This window comes from Arachis hypogaea, chromosome 16, assembly GCF_003086295.3.
Source record: "Arachis hypogaea cultivar Tifrunner chromosome 16, arahy.Tifrunner.gnm2.J5K5, whole genome shotgun sequence".
NCBI lineage: Eukaryota > Viridiplantae > Streptophyta > Magnoliopsida > Fabales > Fabaceae > Arachis > Arachis hypogaea.
The window spans coordinates 18,811,880-18,827,720 of record NC_092051.1 but is presented as its reverse complement, the minus strand read 5'-3'; the positions used below and the strand labels follow the sequence as shown (position 1 = coordinate 18,827,720).

General features: G+C 39.2%; 4 protein-coding genes across 4 annotated transcripts; 2 read left to right on the top strand and 2 right to left on the bottom strand.

Moving 5' to 3' along the window:
* Positions 1 to 493: 493 nt before the first annotated feature.
* Positions 494 to 2,406, bottom strand: LOC114925442 (uncharacterized). The gene is made up of 2 exons (XM_029293523.2): positions 1,139 to 2,406; positions 494 to 1,070 (listed from the first exon to the last, which is right to left on the bottom strand). The coding sequence occupies exons 1-2, from the start codon at positions 1,499 to 1,501 to the stop codon at positions 1,014 to 1,016; spliced, it is 420 nt and encodes a 139-aa protein (XP_029149356.1). The 5' UTR covers positions 1,502 to 2,406; the 3' UTR covers positions 494 to 1,013.
* A 1,120-nt stretch (positions 2,407 to 3,526) lies between these two features.
* Positions 3,527 to 4,641, top strand: LOC112758242 (DNA damage-repair/toleration protein DRT102). The gene has a single exon (XM_025806856.3). It carries the CDS (start codon positions 3,527 to 3,529, stop codon positions 4,445 to 4,447), a length of 921 nt encoding a protein of 306 aa, XP_025662641.1. The 3' UTR covers positions 4,448 to 4,641.
* Positions 4,642 to 5,311: 670 nt separating this feature from the next.
* LOC112758241 (FLUCTUATING-LIGHT-ACCLIMATION protein 1, chloroplastic) lies at positions 5,312 to 9,606 on the bottom strand. Its single transcript, XM_025806855.3, has 6 exons — positions 8,731 to 9,606; positions 7,837 to 7,939; positions 7,371 to 7,426; positions 6,841 to 7,005; positions 5,823 to 5,936; positions 5,312 to 5,736 (listed from the first exon to the last, which is right to left on the bottom strand). Exons 1-6 carry the CDS (start codon positions 9,373 to 9,375, stop codon positions 5,644 to 5,646), a joined length of 1,176 nt encoding a protein of 391 aa, XP_025662640.1. The 5' UTR covers positions 9,376 to 9,606; the 3' UTR covers positions 5,312 to 5,643.
* A 2,772-nt stretch (positions 9,607 to 12,378) lies between these two features.
* LOC112756778 (uncharacterized) lies at positions 12,379 to 14,616 on the top strand. Its single transcript, XM_025805398.3, has 4 exons — positions 12,379 to 12,781; positions 13,060 to 13,247; positions 13,332 to 14,052; positions 14,150 to 14,616. The coding sequence occupies exons 1-4, from the start codon at positions 12,379 to 12,381 to the stop codon at positions 14,614 to 14,616; spliced, it is 1,779 nt and encodes a 592-aa protein (XP_025661183.3).
* The last annotated feature ends 1,225 nt before the right edge of the window (positions 14,617 to 15,841 follow it).

The window sequence follows — 15,841 nt, the reverse complement described above, 5'->3', positions numbered from 1 at the left end:
ACCCTCCTGGCTGAGGTCAAGCGAATGGCTGACCTTTTGGAAGCATCCCAAAATGGGAAGTCCAACACGGACAACCCTAAGAGCGCGACCCCAAATGGTACGCGACTTCAAGACTCGAGTTCCCAGGAGGTCACCCCACCAAAAGAAAAACTGACGATAGATAATCCCTTTTCGGAAGAAATCTTCAAGTTCCAAATGCCAAAAAACTTCGTTTTGCCTACAGCGCTCAAGCCATATGAAGGGTTTGGAGATCCCCATGTCCATATTAAAAAGTTTCAATCCATGATGTTCTTTAACGGTGCCTCTGACCCTATACTCTGTCGATCTTTTTCAACCTTTTTAGATGGTCTTACTTTACTTTGATTTTCTAAGATTCCTGCAGGTTCAATCTCTTGCTTCGAAGAATTGGCAAGATCCTTCATTGACCACTTCAAGACCATCAAACAACAATCAATCTATCAATTCATATATTTTTAGAAAACAGCAAAAGTGCAATCAAAATAAGCAACAAAACATGTTGCAATGACATACGAGGTCATAAGTCGTTCTTTACAGAAAATGTTCGCATAAACAAAACTAAAGTCTAACTGTCAAACCCATACAAAATATAAACTAAAATCAAAAGTCATTTATCAACTGCATCTACAGTCTCATCCTAGGCCTCACGCTCAGGTTCATCATCAACCAATTGTCCATTTACCATAATCTTTGTGACATCAAAGCGACTGACATCTAGATCAGGAGCAAACACACCAACTTAACCTATAGCATGGTTAAACCCTGCAGCAAATAATTCCAAACCTTCCTTTTCGAGTTCTCGGATCCGAGACGCCGACTTGCCTTTCTCAACGTCGACTTCCTTTAGCTACTCTTGAAGAGATCGGATCTGTTCTTGCAGAGTACTAACTTCATTCTCCATGTCCTTCATCCTCTTAGTTAGATTGATGATGACCTCATCCCTCTCAGCATTTGACTTCTCAAGCTTGTTAACCTTATCTGCTTCCTTCTTTTCCTCAAACCCCCAGCATCTCAGTGCAGCGACCAACACAGAGTAACCTAGTAGCCATAACCTACAAACAACTCAAGTTCAATTAGCTAATTGAAAAAGGAAACAAATACAAGCGATGAGGAAACTTACTTGCATATATTGCCCAATGATCTCTTTACCAATAGTCCTCAGTAGTTGGACATCTTGGGTGTTTTGCGTAACCCTATATGCCAAGGCGGCAAAGGGAAACTGATCACTCCAAACAGATTCAGCACTACTACCAGAGACAAATCCATGCAAACACATCTGTTTCTTCACACCACTTCTAACCCTAGAACTAAAAACCAAGTTAACACCAAACAGAACCTCAACCGACCCTTCAGGTTCATGGCTTTTTCTTTTTTCACCTCGAGGGTGAGTAGTAAACTGAGCGGCATCAACATTGGACTCCTTAACAACCTTATTCACTGAGACCTCCTTCCCCTCCTTCTTCTTCTCCAAAAATGACCTCATTTTCGCCGAGGATAAACTCGGAACTCTTCCTCCCACGATAAACAGAGTACATCAACATAGGCAACAATGTAACAAACCAAAACAAAACTATCAAATCCCTTACCAATATATCCTTTCAAACCTTCAGGATCATTTTCAAATTTCAAAACGTTGTCAATACGCAAAAGTTTCCCACAAGAGAAACAGTCAACATAATCCAAAAACAGGTCCTCTTCATCAGACCTACTCACTGCTTCCAGAATCTGCATAGGTTCAGGACACCAGTAAAAGGGAAAGTATTCTCCTAATTCTGAATCTAAGAAGAACGGATATTCCGTCTCACGAGAACGAACCTTCGCAAATATCTCTTTGAAACTCTTAAATGATGATTTATATAACATAAAGATGGAGCGACCAGGAAAACTACTTAAGTTTATCCATAGGCCTTTACGGACCCCTTTCGCTTGGAAAAGTGAGAAGAAAATATCCAGTGTAAGAGCAATTTCCAGGAAATGCATTATACACTCAAAAGCACACAGAAACGCCCAAGAATTTGGGTGCAACTGTGATGGAGCACAGTTAAGCTATGTTAACACTGAACACTCAAATTAAGAAAAGGGAAGTTTCACACCCAGTTCAGTAAACAAACCGGTATAAACATAAAAATAAGTCCAATCCCCCCTCTTTTCACAAACCCTGTCCTATGCATTGCAGGAAAACAGCTCGATGCCTATACCAAACCCACCCCGAACCCAGTTCACAGTATTAAAAATACACAAACTCTTTTCACTTTGGAGAAGGGAAGTACGACACTTAACATCCGCATGCACCCATTCGTATAAGTCGTCTTTTACCTTCATTACTTTATCCTCTGGTTTCTTCATGGTGAAAAATTCAGGAAAAACGCAGAAAAGAAATAAAAAAAACTAACCTTTTGTTGTCATCCTCCTAGACTTAGTATATTGTCCCAGCAAAAGTAAACTGAAGAGTGCCAATGTAAAACACTAGCAAGGAAGTAAAACAACCCGACCAAATCTTGGCCATCAGATCAAGAAAACTGTTTAGATAGCCAAAATCCTAGCGGTCATGATTATCTCAAAAAAATACCCCACTATCATTTAATGCAAAACGTGCCTTAGTGGGTTCTAAGGACCATAAACGTACAATAACCATTAAATGTCAACAGTAGCTGTTACCAATGGGTCGGCAGCAATCTAAGTTTGGGGGTTCAGATATAAGTAAAATAGGCGTAACATCGGAGATTCAGACAAAAAAGCTCAACTTGCTTCCGACATTAGCAAGTCAAATTTGGGAGTTGTGATCCGTACCGCACAAATCAGTCCGACATTATACCATACATAAACCAAGTCAAACTCGTTTGCATCAACCAAACAAGATACACGCTATATTTCGATTAAAATCCCAAGATTCACGAAGTCACAATGGCAGCACTCATTCAAGAATAAATAGACTACTACAAGTAACCTAACACACAACAGTTACACACAATCACATCATATACACACAAAGTTCGGATTAGTTGTCATTAATATTATTAATCACAAACTGCCTTTAACATTGGAATTCTTTTGGCAGGTTCTTCACACCGCCCAGACGAGAAAGAAATTATAGTTTAGCACTCAGAAGAAAGACATTATTAGCGCTTTTTTAACTGTCGCCGACCTATATCTCAAAACCAGTTTTAGACAGCAACATATTTTTTTTGGTAATTAATTTTAATATATAAATATAAATAATATTTATGTTGTTCGTAATATAAATATAGTTTAATCACTTATCTCTTTTATGTTATAAATGAGATAATCATAACCAGATATATGTATTGTATCCCTATCTCAGATCGAAATTAAATTTTTATTTTATTTATTTAAAAAAAATCCAAAAGAATAACCACGGAGGAAAATATCAAAATAATCTTCAATTAATTAGGACGATAATAAGACCAGGTTCGGTCCCCTCTTCGTTACTTACTAATCTGTGACTGAGTGAAGGAATCACTGAGCATAGTTCAGTCTCCACCACCCAATGGCAGCAGACGGCACCGCCACCGCCACTCGCCCAGTCAAAATCATCGCTGGCGCTGATGACTTCGGCACGCCTCTCAAAGACGCTCTAGTCTCCCACCTCCGCTCCCGTAACATTGAAGTCGAAGATCTCGGAACTTCCTCTTACTACTCCGCCGGAGCCGAGGTCGGCCGCCTCGTCTCCGAATCCTCCTCATCCTCGGCCGTCGATGTCCGCGGTCTCGTAGCGTGCGGCACCGGCGCCGGCGTCTCCATCTTCGCCAACAAATTCCCTGGTGTGTTTGCCGCAACATGTCTCACCCCTGCCGACGCGATCAACGCCCGATCCATCAACAACTCCAACGTCCTTGCGGTCTCCGGAAAGTCCACTACACCGGAATCCGCCATTGAGATCGTCGAGACGTGGCTCAAAACTCCGTTCAAGTCCCCTTGCCCGGCAAACGACAACAAACCTTGGCCGGAGGAGATCCAGTCGTTCCTGGACAACTCGCTCAAGGAAATGCCGGAAATCGGGAAAACTGGAACGGTGCAGGACACGTGCGCGGTTTGTTGTCTGGTGAAGAATCGGGAACTGAATCCGATCGATATAATTCCGGGCGGGTCGATGAAGATCCTGAGGGAGAGTCCGACGTCAGCGTTCGTTAGGTTCAAGGCGGGAAGCGTGGAGCCGGCGCACCACCACACATTCGGGCATGACCTGGTGGTGATTGAAGGGAAGAAGAGCGTTTGGAATCTGACGAAGGAGGAGAGATACGATCTGACGGTTGGGGATTACCTGTTCACTCCAGCCGGTGATGTTCATCGGGTTAAGTATTATGAGGACACCGAGTTCTTCATCAAGTGGGATGGCCACTGGGATATGTTCTTTGATGAGGATCTTGAGACTGCTAAGAACGCCATTGAGAAGGAGTTAGCCAAGTGAAATTAAATTCACACTTCAAGTTGCTCTTTGCTGTGGATGATGATGTATCATGTATGTATTAGTGTTTATATGGATTACATGAACTTTTGTATGAATAATCTGTCGAGTGGTATGGATTTTATCTTTGCAGGGATGTTGATGTTGAATCCTTTACTAAGGTTCATGAATTCATTGTGTGTGTGTTTGATCCCAAATTCGTATCCTTTCCTTTATTCTCTGTTTACCCATTCTCTGGGGTTATCGCCAATAAATTACTCGTCTTGATATAACGAGAAATTGCGTTTAATTTAATGTAAACTTTATAGTAGCAGAACACATACCCAAGGAACGCTCCCTTTGCCTTGTCAATTTTGAGTTGTATTGTGCTGATTTGTGCAATTAGATAGTGATTGGTGATATCTTATGCACACATCACACTTAATTAACTCTTCTTTAAAGCAAAGCGAAGATATGAAAATCAAAATGAATGGCAAATCGAAGCTTATATAGCTGAAACATCCAATTTATGTGTGCCAAGTAAAATCAGTGCTAGACTGCTAGGAAATGGACGCTATTGATGTCTTTCAATCAAAAATAAAAGGGGGCAAATTTTTTCTGAGTTCAAAGAGCCTACTTGATAAGGCCTTCTAACAATGCTCTCAATAGATGAGATTATATACTTTGTCTTCATTAGTGCGTGGATCAGACATTAACTTGCTTAATAACGCCTCATTGTAATCATTCATCGTCAAAAAATCCCTTAAAATTTCATGCACAAAAGCCTGTGTAGTTTCCGTGTAGAAAAAGGCTATTTATAAAGAATATGTTCCAACAGCATACACGACCAAATCCGGGAAGAGATCACCGAATTTAAGAGCAGAGCAGTTTCAAGACAAAAAGAAAAGACATTATTTTCGATTCAGATGAATAGGTGATGAAATAATTCTCTATAAATAGTGTATATATTCTTTAGAATTGATCCTACTGGTAATTTGTACAACTAATAACATCAAATTGTAAGATTGAACCTTTTCATTGTGACAGTCCGGCATTACTTACATTGGTTGCAGCTAGAAGAATACACACCTTGCAGATTGAGTAGAAAGACAATATAAGTTCATAACATTGATCTTTATGCATAATTACCGTCAATGATACTCAATCCACAAATTCTGCTCGTAATCCCATTGCTCGCACATATGCAAGCAGATCAGAATTCACAAAGGTCGCAACAGTGGGTAATCTTCAAGTAACTCCCGTTCTGATAGGGTGTCATTTTCATTCTGTGGGGTCCATAACACCTCAACTGCCTGTATACAACCATATAATTATATCATGTTAAAGAACATATTAATGAAATCTGTAAAGGATACTATCAAAATATCTTAGCTCTTACTAATAATTTGCTAGATGGAATCGATCCAAGTTTTTGTAAAGCTTCCTTCAAGTCTTTACCACCATTGATGGTAGGAAGTTTATGTTCTCCTTCAGCAGCTGCCAAAATTGTTATCTGTGGTATATAAGCAAATGGGTTAGCAAAAAGACATAAGAACTGACCCCATGGAGCTTCAGCCTTCCTAGTTTAGAGAAACACTAGAGGGAAAAGTTGCAACCAGATGACACCTATATACACTCAAAATGTAAACGTTAAAACAAATTGTTTCTTTATCTTCTCTTTCCTTTTCCATAAACAGAAATGCAGAGCTTAAATTCAAAATTTCCTAAATAAACACATATTACATCTACCAACAGTTTGAACGAGTTTAGTTCACTTCCATTCTTATTTTTTTTGGTAAACAGGGGGGGGGGGGTTGAACCCAGGGACATGGGAAAGGGGATACCTAATCTAACATCCGACACCAACTGAGCTAGCCTCAGTTGCCCACTTCCGTTCCTATTGAATGAAGGTGAGATGTAAGCCAATTAATGTAGACCGATATCATTTACAAGAAAGAGACACTATGATTAAAAAGTGAGATCAGTAACCACCAAAGCTGGGGACAACATGAAGGAATCATTAGTCATTACAACCACACAATTATCAAGAGAGGTAAAGGAAGAACCAAAGTTTCAACTCTCAACTAGAACTTACAGTCTATAGTCGTTCTTAATGCATATGTTACAGTAAGAAGCAATTAAAACATCATAATTATCCAACAAGTGGTGACCCGTGACCACACTGAAGTATGCCATGTTTACCACCAAACACCACCATAGAACCAGTGGTTTCTAAAAAACACCAATGAAAATAATTTAAGTCGTTACAATATGGTTTGATTATGCTGCCTTGGTTTCAAAATTATTTAGTAACAGAAATAAAGAACAGTAAAATGCATCAAATTAACTGCTTTGTATGCTGCAATACAAAATTTTGAATCACAAATTAAGCAACTAGTTATGAAAGTAAATGTTACCACTATGTACTCATTGCTAAAACCATTTGCTCTCTGGCTTCTTGAGCTTTGCCTTTTTATGTTATTCACATTGACAAGTGTCTCTTCATCAAATTTTCCTCGTTCTTCAATTGAAAGTTGATTGAAACGTTTCTCCCCATCTTCTATACCCCGCTTTACATCCACCTGCAGTTGTGTAAGGAAATCTATGTTAAAATCAGTTGCAGTTTGGTCTACTGCTACTGCAACAGATGTTCAAGCTTCAAGCTAAGATCAATTTTGGGTATAATTGAACACGAGTAAGGTTGAAAAGGATTTTTTAGGGGGTTGTATGATGAGATCAAAAAATAAATAATTTATTAAGTGAAAAAATAATGTACTCCGAAAGGTATTAGATCAATACAATCAACTCAACACGCATGTGGAGACCCCCAAAAAAACATCTCTTTTATGCTAAAAAAAGGTAGCACAACTAACAGAACAATAGAACTTAGTTGTTTGCATTAATATCAAGATAGCAATGCAGTATATTAGACATAAAAGTCACTTACAGCTGAGTATGCTGAAATACAGTAATCAGGATGTCGAAGCAAAGCTAGAGTGGTCTCTGTAAAGAAAATCAGATAGAAAAGTACATTAGAATAGAAAGATCATATAGCCATCTTGATGTATGTTACACCACATAACAAACGCAGAAAGATGATCAGAGAGTCACCATAAGGTACATTACATATGAAATCATAGGAGTGACCCAAATTTTGAAATAGTTACGGATTTAGCAAAGTTCATAATCATAAGTTCTAGTGCTAAGAAGAGGGGAAACTAAAATTATATAACACTCGTTTTCACTAAAATAAGCCATCAATCCTTTGTCAGAGCATATTTCTTTGAAAAACAATATATACAAGATACTAATCATGTTCACATGATAGGTAAACCAGATATACCATAATCACCTGTGCTACAAAACAAATAAAACACAAGTGACGAAAAAAATCCCATATTAAGGAGCCTCACCTGTCAATACAAAACGCAAACCTTCAGGAGTTGATGTATCAGCAACTTCTGCAATCCTATTCAAATCCCTCTGAAGCGTGCGACCCATCCCCAACAATCCAACCTGAAGGAACAACTCCTCCATTAATATTTACCAAAGATTTAAGAATCATTAATGAAATCACACTTCAAGAGAAAGCTGACAAACAAGCATTGTCAGATACTAATTCAAATAACAGTCTTTCACGCACACACTTTGGTTGAGAAATCCAAAAACTAGCCTAAATCAAAGAAAAATTTCAACTATCAATTATCAAACGTCAAGACATAAGTAGGAGAGTAATATTTTAGATCTAATCTACTTATGAACACAGTTCGTGTATTCCAATTAATTTAACCTGAGCAGTATCGCCTATCAAGGGGGAAATATAAAACTCTTAGTACTATTTTCTTTTTTCACCCATTCATACTAATCAAGTTGAGACGTAGCTTAAGAGAAACAAGTGGCAAACCATTTGAACGAATCATTCGCCAAGGAAAATCACTTATACCAATACCTACAATCAACTAAGTAAGCAACAATAAACCAAAGTGCCAATAATTAATCTCACATAAAATGAATAATCCTTGGACAAAACAACTCTTTATAGAGTCAATTACAAAAGGCAAACCACTTCAGCCATACACACACGACCCTTTGGGTTCAGAAATCTAAACCAACAATGTAACGATGCATTGGTAAGAGATAATAAGCAAACTCCCAAGCCTAAGCCTATATCAAGTCATACTTTCCATTGGCAGAAAAAACAAGAAGCAATGTTATATTATTATCCATGGCAATGCCAGCAAAAGAAAACAAAACGAAAGCGCCAACACTTTGTGTTCACGTAATTCATGTGAGCAACTTGACCAAACCTGAAGCTTGAGCACGGTCATTTTCTCAGCTGCGGTGAGTACACTACCCTCTGACCGTTCGGAAAGAAATCCAGAGACCAAAATGAAGGCAACGAAACCAGCAAATATGAGGAACAAGCTAGAGCCTGCACCCACCCCAACGGCGGGTCCAACGTAAATCCCGCCACCGCCAAAACCGAAGGGAGAAGGTGCGTAATAGGGCGCAGAGTAAGAGAAGCCCGGCGTAGGTGCCGAAGTTCTAGGCACAGAGTAACTTCTCGACGATGAAGAAGAAGAAGAAGAACGTGAAGAGAAGGAAGAACCACCTATTCGACCCCCAGATGCGGCCAAAGCAGAAGCGTTGGGGTCGTACATTAGAAGCAGCCCCATCAACACGGCGGCTATGGCGGGTTTCCGCAACGCGGTCAAGGTGTTTGATAAAGTGTCTAAGAGAACATCGAAAGGAGATTTGGAGGAGGAGGTGTTTTGGTTGTGGTTGTGATTGTGATTTGGGGAGAAGAAACATTTGAGGGTGTATGAGGGAGAGTGTGGGGGTTTGGTGTAGAGGATTGGAGAGAGCTTAGGGGGTTTAGTGAGGAAGCTGGTGCGGTGATTCCATTTGAAGGAGGTGACGGGACTGGCTTCGAGTATGAGAGTTGTGGGCATGGTTATGGATTGTTGGCCTCTATTGAAGTGAATTAATGGATCGTTTTATTGTTTCTGAAGATGATTAAGAAATGGAAAGGAGGTTTGGAGAAAGACGGTTATGTGAATGGGATGGAGGAGGGAGAAGTGGGGGCGTTATTCGGCCAGCTAGGCAGTAATGGGCCATGCCTTCTGAGCCTCATCTTATCATTCATTCATTCTCCAGATTTCCTAAAATCTTTGTCATTATCAATTATCAACTTATACTCTCTTTCTAGTTCACCCCATGACCCTAGAAAAAATAATTCTAACAATTTTTTTAATTATTAGTAGCTAAAATTGATATCTTAAAATAAAAATCAAGGAATTTACTATTTTAAGAGGTTGCATTGTTATATTTTGGGCGAAAATAAGAGTTTATTTCTGTTTAACTGGAAATTAATTTGATTAGATTAAGTGATTAACTATTATCCAACAACAAAATGTGAGTTAAAAAAAAACATAAACCACTACCCCACCTTTGACCTGAAAGAAAAAATTGTTTTAGCAACATTGAACATATCTGCTAAATCCTATCGTGTTGTTAGGATATGAAATTCCAATTATTGTACCTAACATGTTTGAGGCTTTGAGCACAAAATAAGAACAAAGCATTATGGTATGTGAGTCTTCTTTCTATTATCTTTTTCAATTTTTTTTTTGGTATTTTTTGTATTCTTTATGCGTTTTCTATTTGTGATCGAACCAACATTTGATTGTACAAATAATCGAAGATCCTTAACCCTCATTCTTTCCTTTTCTTCTTCTTATAGGTCTACTTTTTCTATTTGGATATGAAAAATGATTATTGTTTTTACTACATATATTTTTTTAAGGTAATTTATCAAAATAAATAATTTAACTTTTTTTACAAAACGAATACTAAAATTTATTTTTTTTATAAATCATGTAAACCGTGATAGGGAATCTACGGTTTATAAATGAACGTAAATCCGCGATAAAAGTGTTGCGGTTTGTGTATAAATTGCAAACGTACATAAACTGTTATATCTGTACAGCGGTATATGTTGATATACAAAATGGCTAAATTCCGCGATTTTTGTGTACATATGTTTTTTTGCTCCCAATTAAACATTTTTCCAACCTAGACCTTTAAATTTAGCATAGTTTTCACCAGCTTCAGTGTTTCACCCATATCTGACATCTTATTGTGGAAAGAGAGAAGGGAATTGTTAAGAACAGGTTTAGATTTCGTTTTTTATTTTATTTTTTTAAAATAATTTTATTTTCAATTTTTTACATTTAATTTTTTTTAAGATATTATATTTCTAAATGTTGAAAATAATAAAAATATGTTTAACTAGTCTATAATAAAAATATTTTTAATTTGTTAAATTTTTTTATTTAGTATTGAGTACGTACTACCTAAATTAAAAGAGTTATGGTAAATAATAGATTAACTTACTTATTTTTTAATAGTTGATCTATATAAATACAATTAATTATTTTAAAATTGTAATTTATTTCACATTTGATATTATATAAAAATAAATTGTTCTTAAACTTGAAGGAAAAATCAGGAACATCATTGAGATTTCCTTGATCAAATGACAAAAAGTTTAGCTAATGAAATGAGCCAATAGTTAGAGAAGGCATAGTCTGAAAAAAAAAGAAAACAAAAATAAATAAATAAACACAACATCCAGGACCAAAAAAATTGATCTTTTGATAAAATTGAAACAAAATAATTAAAAGGGTCGCTGAAAAAATCAACAAAAAAATATATATATAAAGAAAAGAGAAACGGAAATGATGAGAATTGGAGAGCATGATGGGAGAATAAGCAATGCAGTGGGACTAATGCCAGCGGCATAGTGATGCATGGTGATGCAGAGCGAAGATGGAGAGATGTAGATGCGAAAAGGGTCACATTTTATGCACGTCTGTAATTCACACACAAACCGCGACACCCCTATCGCGGATTATGTGCACTTTGGCCGTAATTTGCAAGACTCCTGTAGCGGTTTACGTTCATTTGTAAACTGTGGTCCTCTGTCGCGATTTATATAGTTTATAAAAAAATATATATCTTGATATCCATTTTGTAAAATGTGTATTCTGGTAAAATTGGAAGCCAAATTATTTATTTTAATATTTGTTTTGTCTTCATCATTGTTGTATGCACAAAACAATTTATCCCTCTACTATTTATTTATGAACTTATCACTCGATGAATTCAAATGATATCTTTTGCTTATAATTCAAAGGCTCAGTTTTTTCAATATTGGAGGGGTTGGTGAGTTGTGCAGGGATATGGAATATGGTGGTGTTAGACAATGGTGTGGGGCAACTTTTTCTGAGCTATGGCAGGGGAGAGTTGGACCGAGCGATTACGTTGCGCGGGAAAAAAAATTTAAGTTGTGTATGAAATCGTAGGGTCCGATTCCTTAAGGGACCAAAGTTAAGATTTTTTTATTTTGTGTATGAAAGTGGAATCGCAGGGTACGTTTGGGGTTTTTTTTTTTTTTGTTAAGGACTCGTTGGGTCCGTTTCCTTCAGGAAAAATTTTTTTTTTTTATGGACTTGTTGGGTCCATTTTCTTCCAGGAAAAAATATTTTTTTTTATGGACTCGTTGGGTCCGTTTTCTTGCACAAAAAAAAAAAATTTTTATAGGATGCGGAGGGTCCGAGTTGAGTATATATATATGTGTGTGTTCTTCTTCTTCCCCAGATCTGATTATTCGTTGTTCTGCGTCTTCTTCTTCCCCCTGTTTCTCTTCTACTTCTCTCTGTGTCTCTTTGAGAGTATAGTTGATATTTATATATGAGAGTATGAAAAATGGATGATAGAGTTGCACTTAGAGTATATTATTTTGGTCAGATTCTGTTACAAACATCTGAAGGAGTGAGATTTAGTTGCGAGAAGCCGTTAGATATTGTTATTCCGTTCACAATCTCATTTGAGGAGCTAAAAGGTGTGATTTGTGAGAAGATAGGTTTTCAGATATAAAAAAAATATCATGTATGGTATACAGATATCCCATACCGGTATTTGGTGGTTTCGTGCAGTATCAAACCAAGTATGTAACCGACGAAGCGAGTATGCAGGAGATGTTTTCAATGTATTTTGAAACTCGCGGTCAGATATCGGTGATAGAGTTGTACGTCGAATTCGAACAATCTGAAGCGGACCGAAATATTGAAGGGGAAGAATATGATAGTGACAGTGAGGAAGAGTTTGAAAGCAATTACGAAGCTGTTGCTCCAGACGGAGAAGAAGATCAAGGTGACGGGGTGGTGGCTCCAAATGTGGGAGACGTTGCAAATGCACTCGCAAACGAAGATCCCTTTGAGGAGCCGTCCTTCATGCGGGTTCTGGACTTGGAAGCCATGCATGCGCCGGAGTTTCCGGAATATATGAGTGCCGGTACGTATTAACATATAAATATAGAAAGTATTAGACTTTGGGAAATAATCTATGTTGAGTGATGTAAATAAGAATATAAGTCACGTGAATATTAATTTGTGTGCATTCGGCCAAAGTTTTTTATGTGTTTATGTTTGTATGATGTTAAAAGTGGGATGACAACATGATAGGAATAATATTTATATTGATGTGGATATAGGGAGCATTGACGTAGTCTTAATTTCAGTTATTAAATGTATTTGTGTTAAATTATTTTGATTTGGCTGTCGTTGTGGTAGAAATTCCTATGGTCGCAGATGGTGAATTTGCAATCGGAATGGAATTCAGTTCTAGGGAAGTTGTTATGATGGCGGTGAAAGATTATACCATCCGAAGAGGCGTAGACTACCGTGTGTATGAGTTGGAGCCGTTGACCTTCTATGCGAAGTGTACACAGTATGGATCAGGGTGTGATTGGCTTATCAGGGTTAGCATGATCAGCAGAAAGTATTGTTGGGTTATAAGGAGGTACAACGGTTCTCACACTTGTACTAGAGCCACTATTTCTCAGGATCATTCAAAGCTGGATTCGAACACAATTGCAGAAGCAATAAAGCCGTTGGTTGAGGCTGACCCGTCGATAAAGGTGAAATCAGTTATTGCGGAAGTGCAGTCGAAGTTCAATTACACCATCAGCTATCGGAAAGCATGGTTGGCGAAGCAAAAAGCAGTGAAAAAAATATTTGGAGGTTGGGAAGCATCATATGAAGCTTTGCCTATATGGTTTGAGGCCATGTGTAACAAGGAGCCATCAGCAATCGTCCATTTCGAGACTATGTCTGCATATCAAGGTGATGAGGAAGTAACTGATATCCGGGTATTGCACAGAGTCTTCTGGAGTTATTACCCCTACATTAGAGCGTTTAGACACTGCAAGTCAGTTGTCCAGGTTGATGGGACTCACTTGTACGGAAAGTATAAGGGTTGTTTGTTGGTCGCAGTTTCACAGGATGATAACAATAATATCGTCCCTATTGCGTTTGCAATTGTGGAGGGGGAGACTTCTGATGCATGGCACTTTTTCCTTAGTAACCTGCGACAACACGTTGTGACTCGGGATGGTGTGGGACTGATTTCTGACAGGCACGAATCCATCAATGCAGCTGTGGCCCGGAGCAACGGAGCTTGGTCGCCCCCGAGAGCATTCCACATGTTTTGCATCAGGCATATAGAGTCGAACTTTTTGAGAAAGTTCAAGGCACCGTACCTGCAAAAACTTGTGGTCAATATAGGTAAATTTTAATAATTCGAATTTCGTTATTAACCAAGTTACCTTCAAGCAGTGTTTCTCATGAATTCTTCTCTTGTGTGGCTTTGATTGTTGTGTAGGTTATTCGAGGACGGTGCGCGAGTACGAAGTGCGCTACCAGCGTTTACGTGAACGGGGCGAGGCTTATACGAACTGGCTTAACCGAATCCCACGCGAACAGTACGCGTTGGCGTATGACGGTGGCTACCGCTGGGGTCACATGACGACAAACCTAGTGGAATGCATCAACTCAGTGTTGAAGGGTGCACGCAATCTTCCGATAACTGCACTTGTCAAAGCCACATTCTACAGGCTTAACGAGTTGTTCACTAGAAAAAGAGCCGAGGCGGAGTCGCGGATAACAGCTGGACATGTTTTTTCTGAGGTTGTCACGTTGAAATTGAATGCAAATCAACTTGCATCATCAAACATCCAGGTTAATTGCTTCGACAGGATGAATGAGGTCTTCGAGGTTCGTGAGATGCCAGGTGGAACTGAGTATGCCGTCGACCTCCGTCGACAACGATGTGACTGTGGTGAGTTCTAGGTGGATCGGATTCCCTGTCGACATGTTTTTGCATGTTGTGCAAATCAGCGACTGGATTGGCGAGTGTATGTCCACGAAGTTTACAAGATGGACCAAGTTCGGAGGGTTTACCGAGCTAGGTTTCGGCCACTGGGGAATCCCACAACGTGGCCTGTGTACAGCGGCCCTCGATTTGTCCCGAATCCGAACCTGAGACGGGTGACGAAAGGTCGCCCGAGGATGACACGTTTCTTGAACGAAATGGACACACGAATGTTACGTGCTCCTAGGCGTTGTAGGCAATGTGGAGCCGAGGGACACAGCCGAAGTAGATGCCGTCGGTCAGCCGGTGTAGGTCCCAGCAACCCAGGACAGTAGATTTATGCCCGGATCAATGCGATCCACACCATAAGCAACCCACACGAACTGCACACAGCACAAGACACACATGATTACAAGCCAAATAACAGTCAACCTCAGTTCGAGACAAATACTTTTCTAATAAAAACACACCTGCCCTTCCTAAACCTCATCTAATGCCTTTCTAAAGTGGGCGAGGCTAAGATATCTATACCGATTGTCACCACGCTCCCAGTTACGCCACCTGAAATTATTTATGTCAGTAGCACATCTTAAATAGAATTATGAACATACCAAGTAAGTTGCCAATGTTACCTGTTTGCAAGCGGAAAACTGCGGGGTTCCCTAGTAGGGGGCGCAAGATAGGGTAGGCGGATCCAAAACCAAGCTAGCAGAAGTGTTAACGGACCATCGATTTCTTTACAATCAAAACGAGATGCCCGGCATAAGGACTTGTATAGGTGCGCCAAACATGCCGATCCCCAACTAAAATGACTGATACTATGAAAATCCCGGAGCAAAGGTAGAAACTTCCAGTGCACAGATGCCCCTGACTTGTCTCCAAGTAAGATAGTACCCAATAACAACATAATGTGGCACTTGACGTACCTCTGCATACTGTTTTCGTCAGTCAGTTGTATACATTCTTTCAGATTCCTAAGCCATGTCAATTTTATGCCGCTCCCTCTGCAGTCGGCCTTCCTCGGTGCAACCCCAAACTGATGGAAACACTCACCCTCCAATGCTTCGAAGCTGCTCAAGGTCATCCCTGTCACCGGAAGGCCGTTCGTCGGGAGGCCCAAAATAACGGCTACATCCTCCAGCGTCACTGTGCACTCACCAATCGGAAGGTGGAAGGTGTGTGTTTCCGGCCGCCACCTCTCCA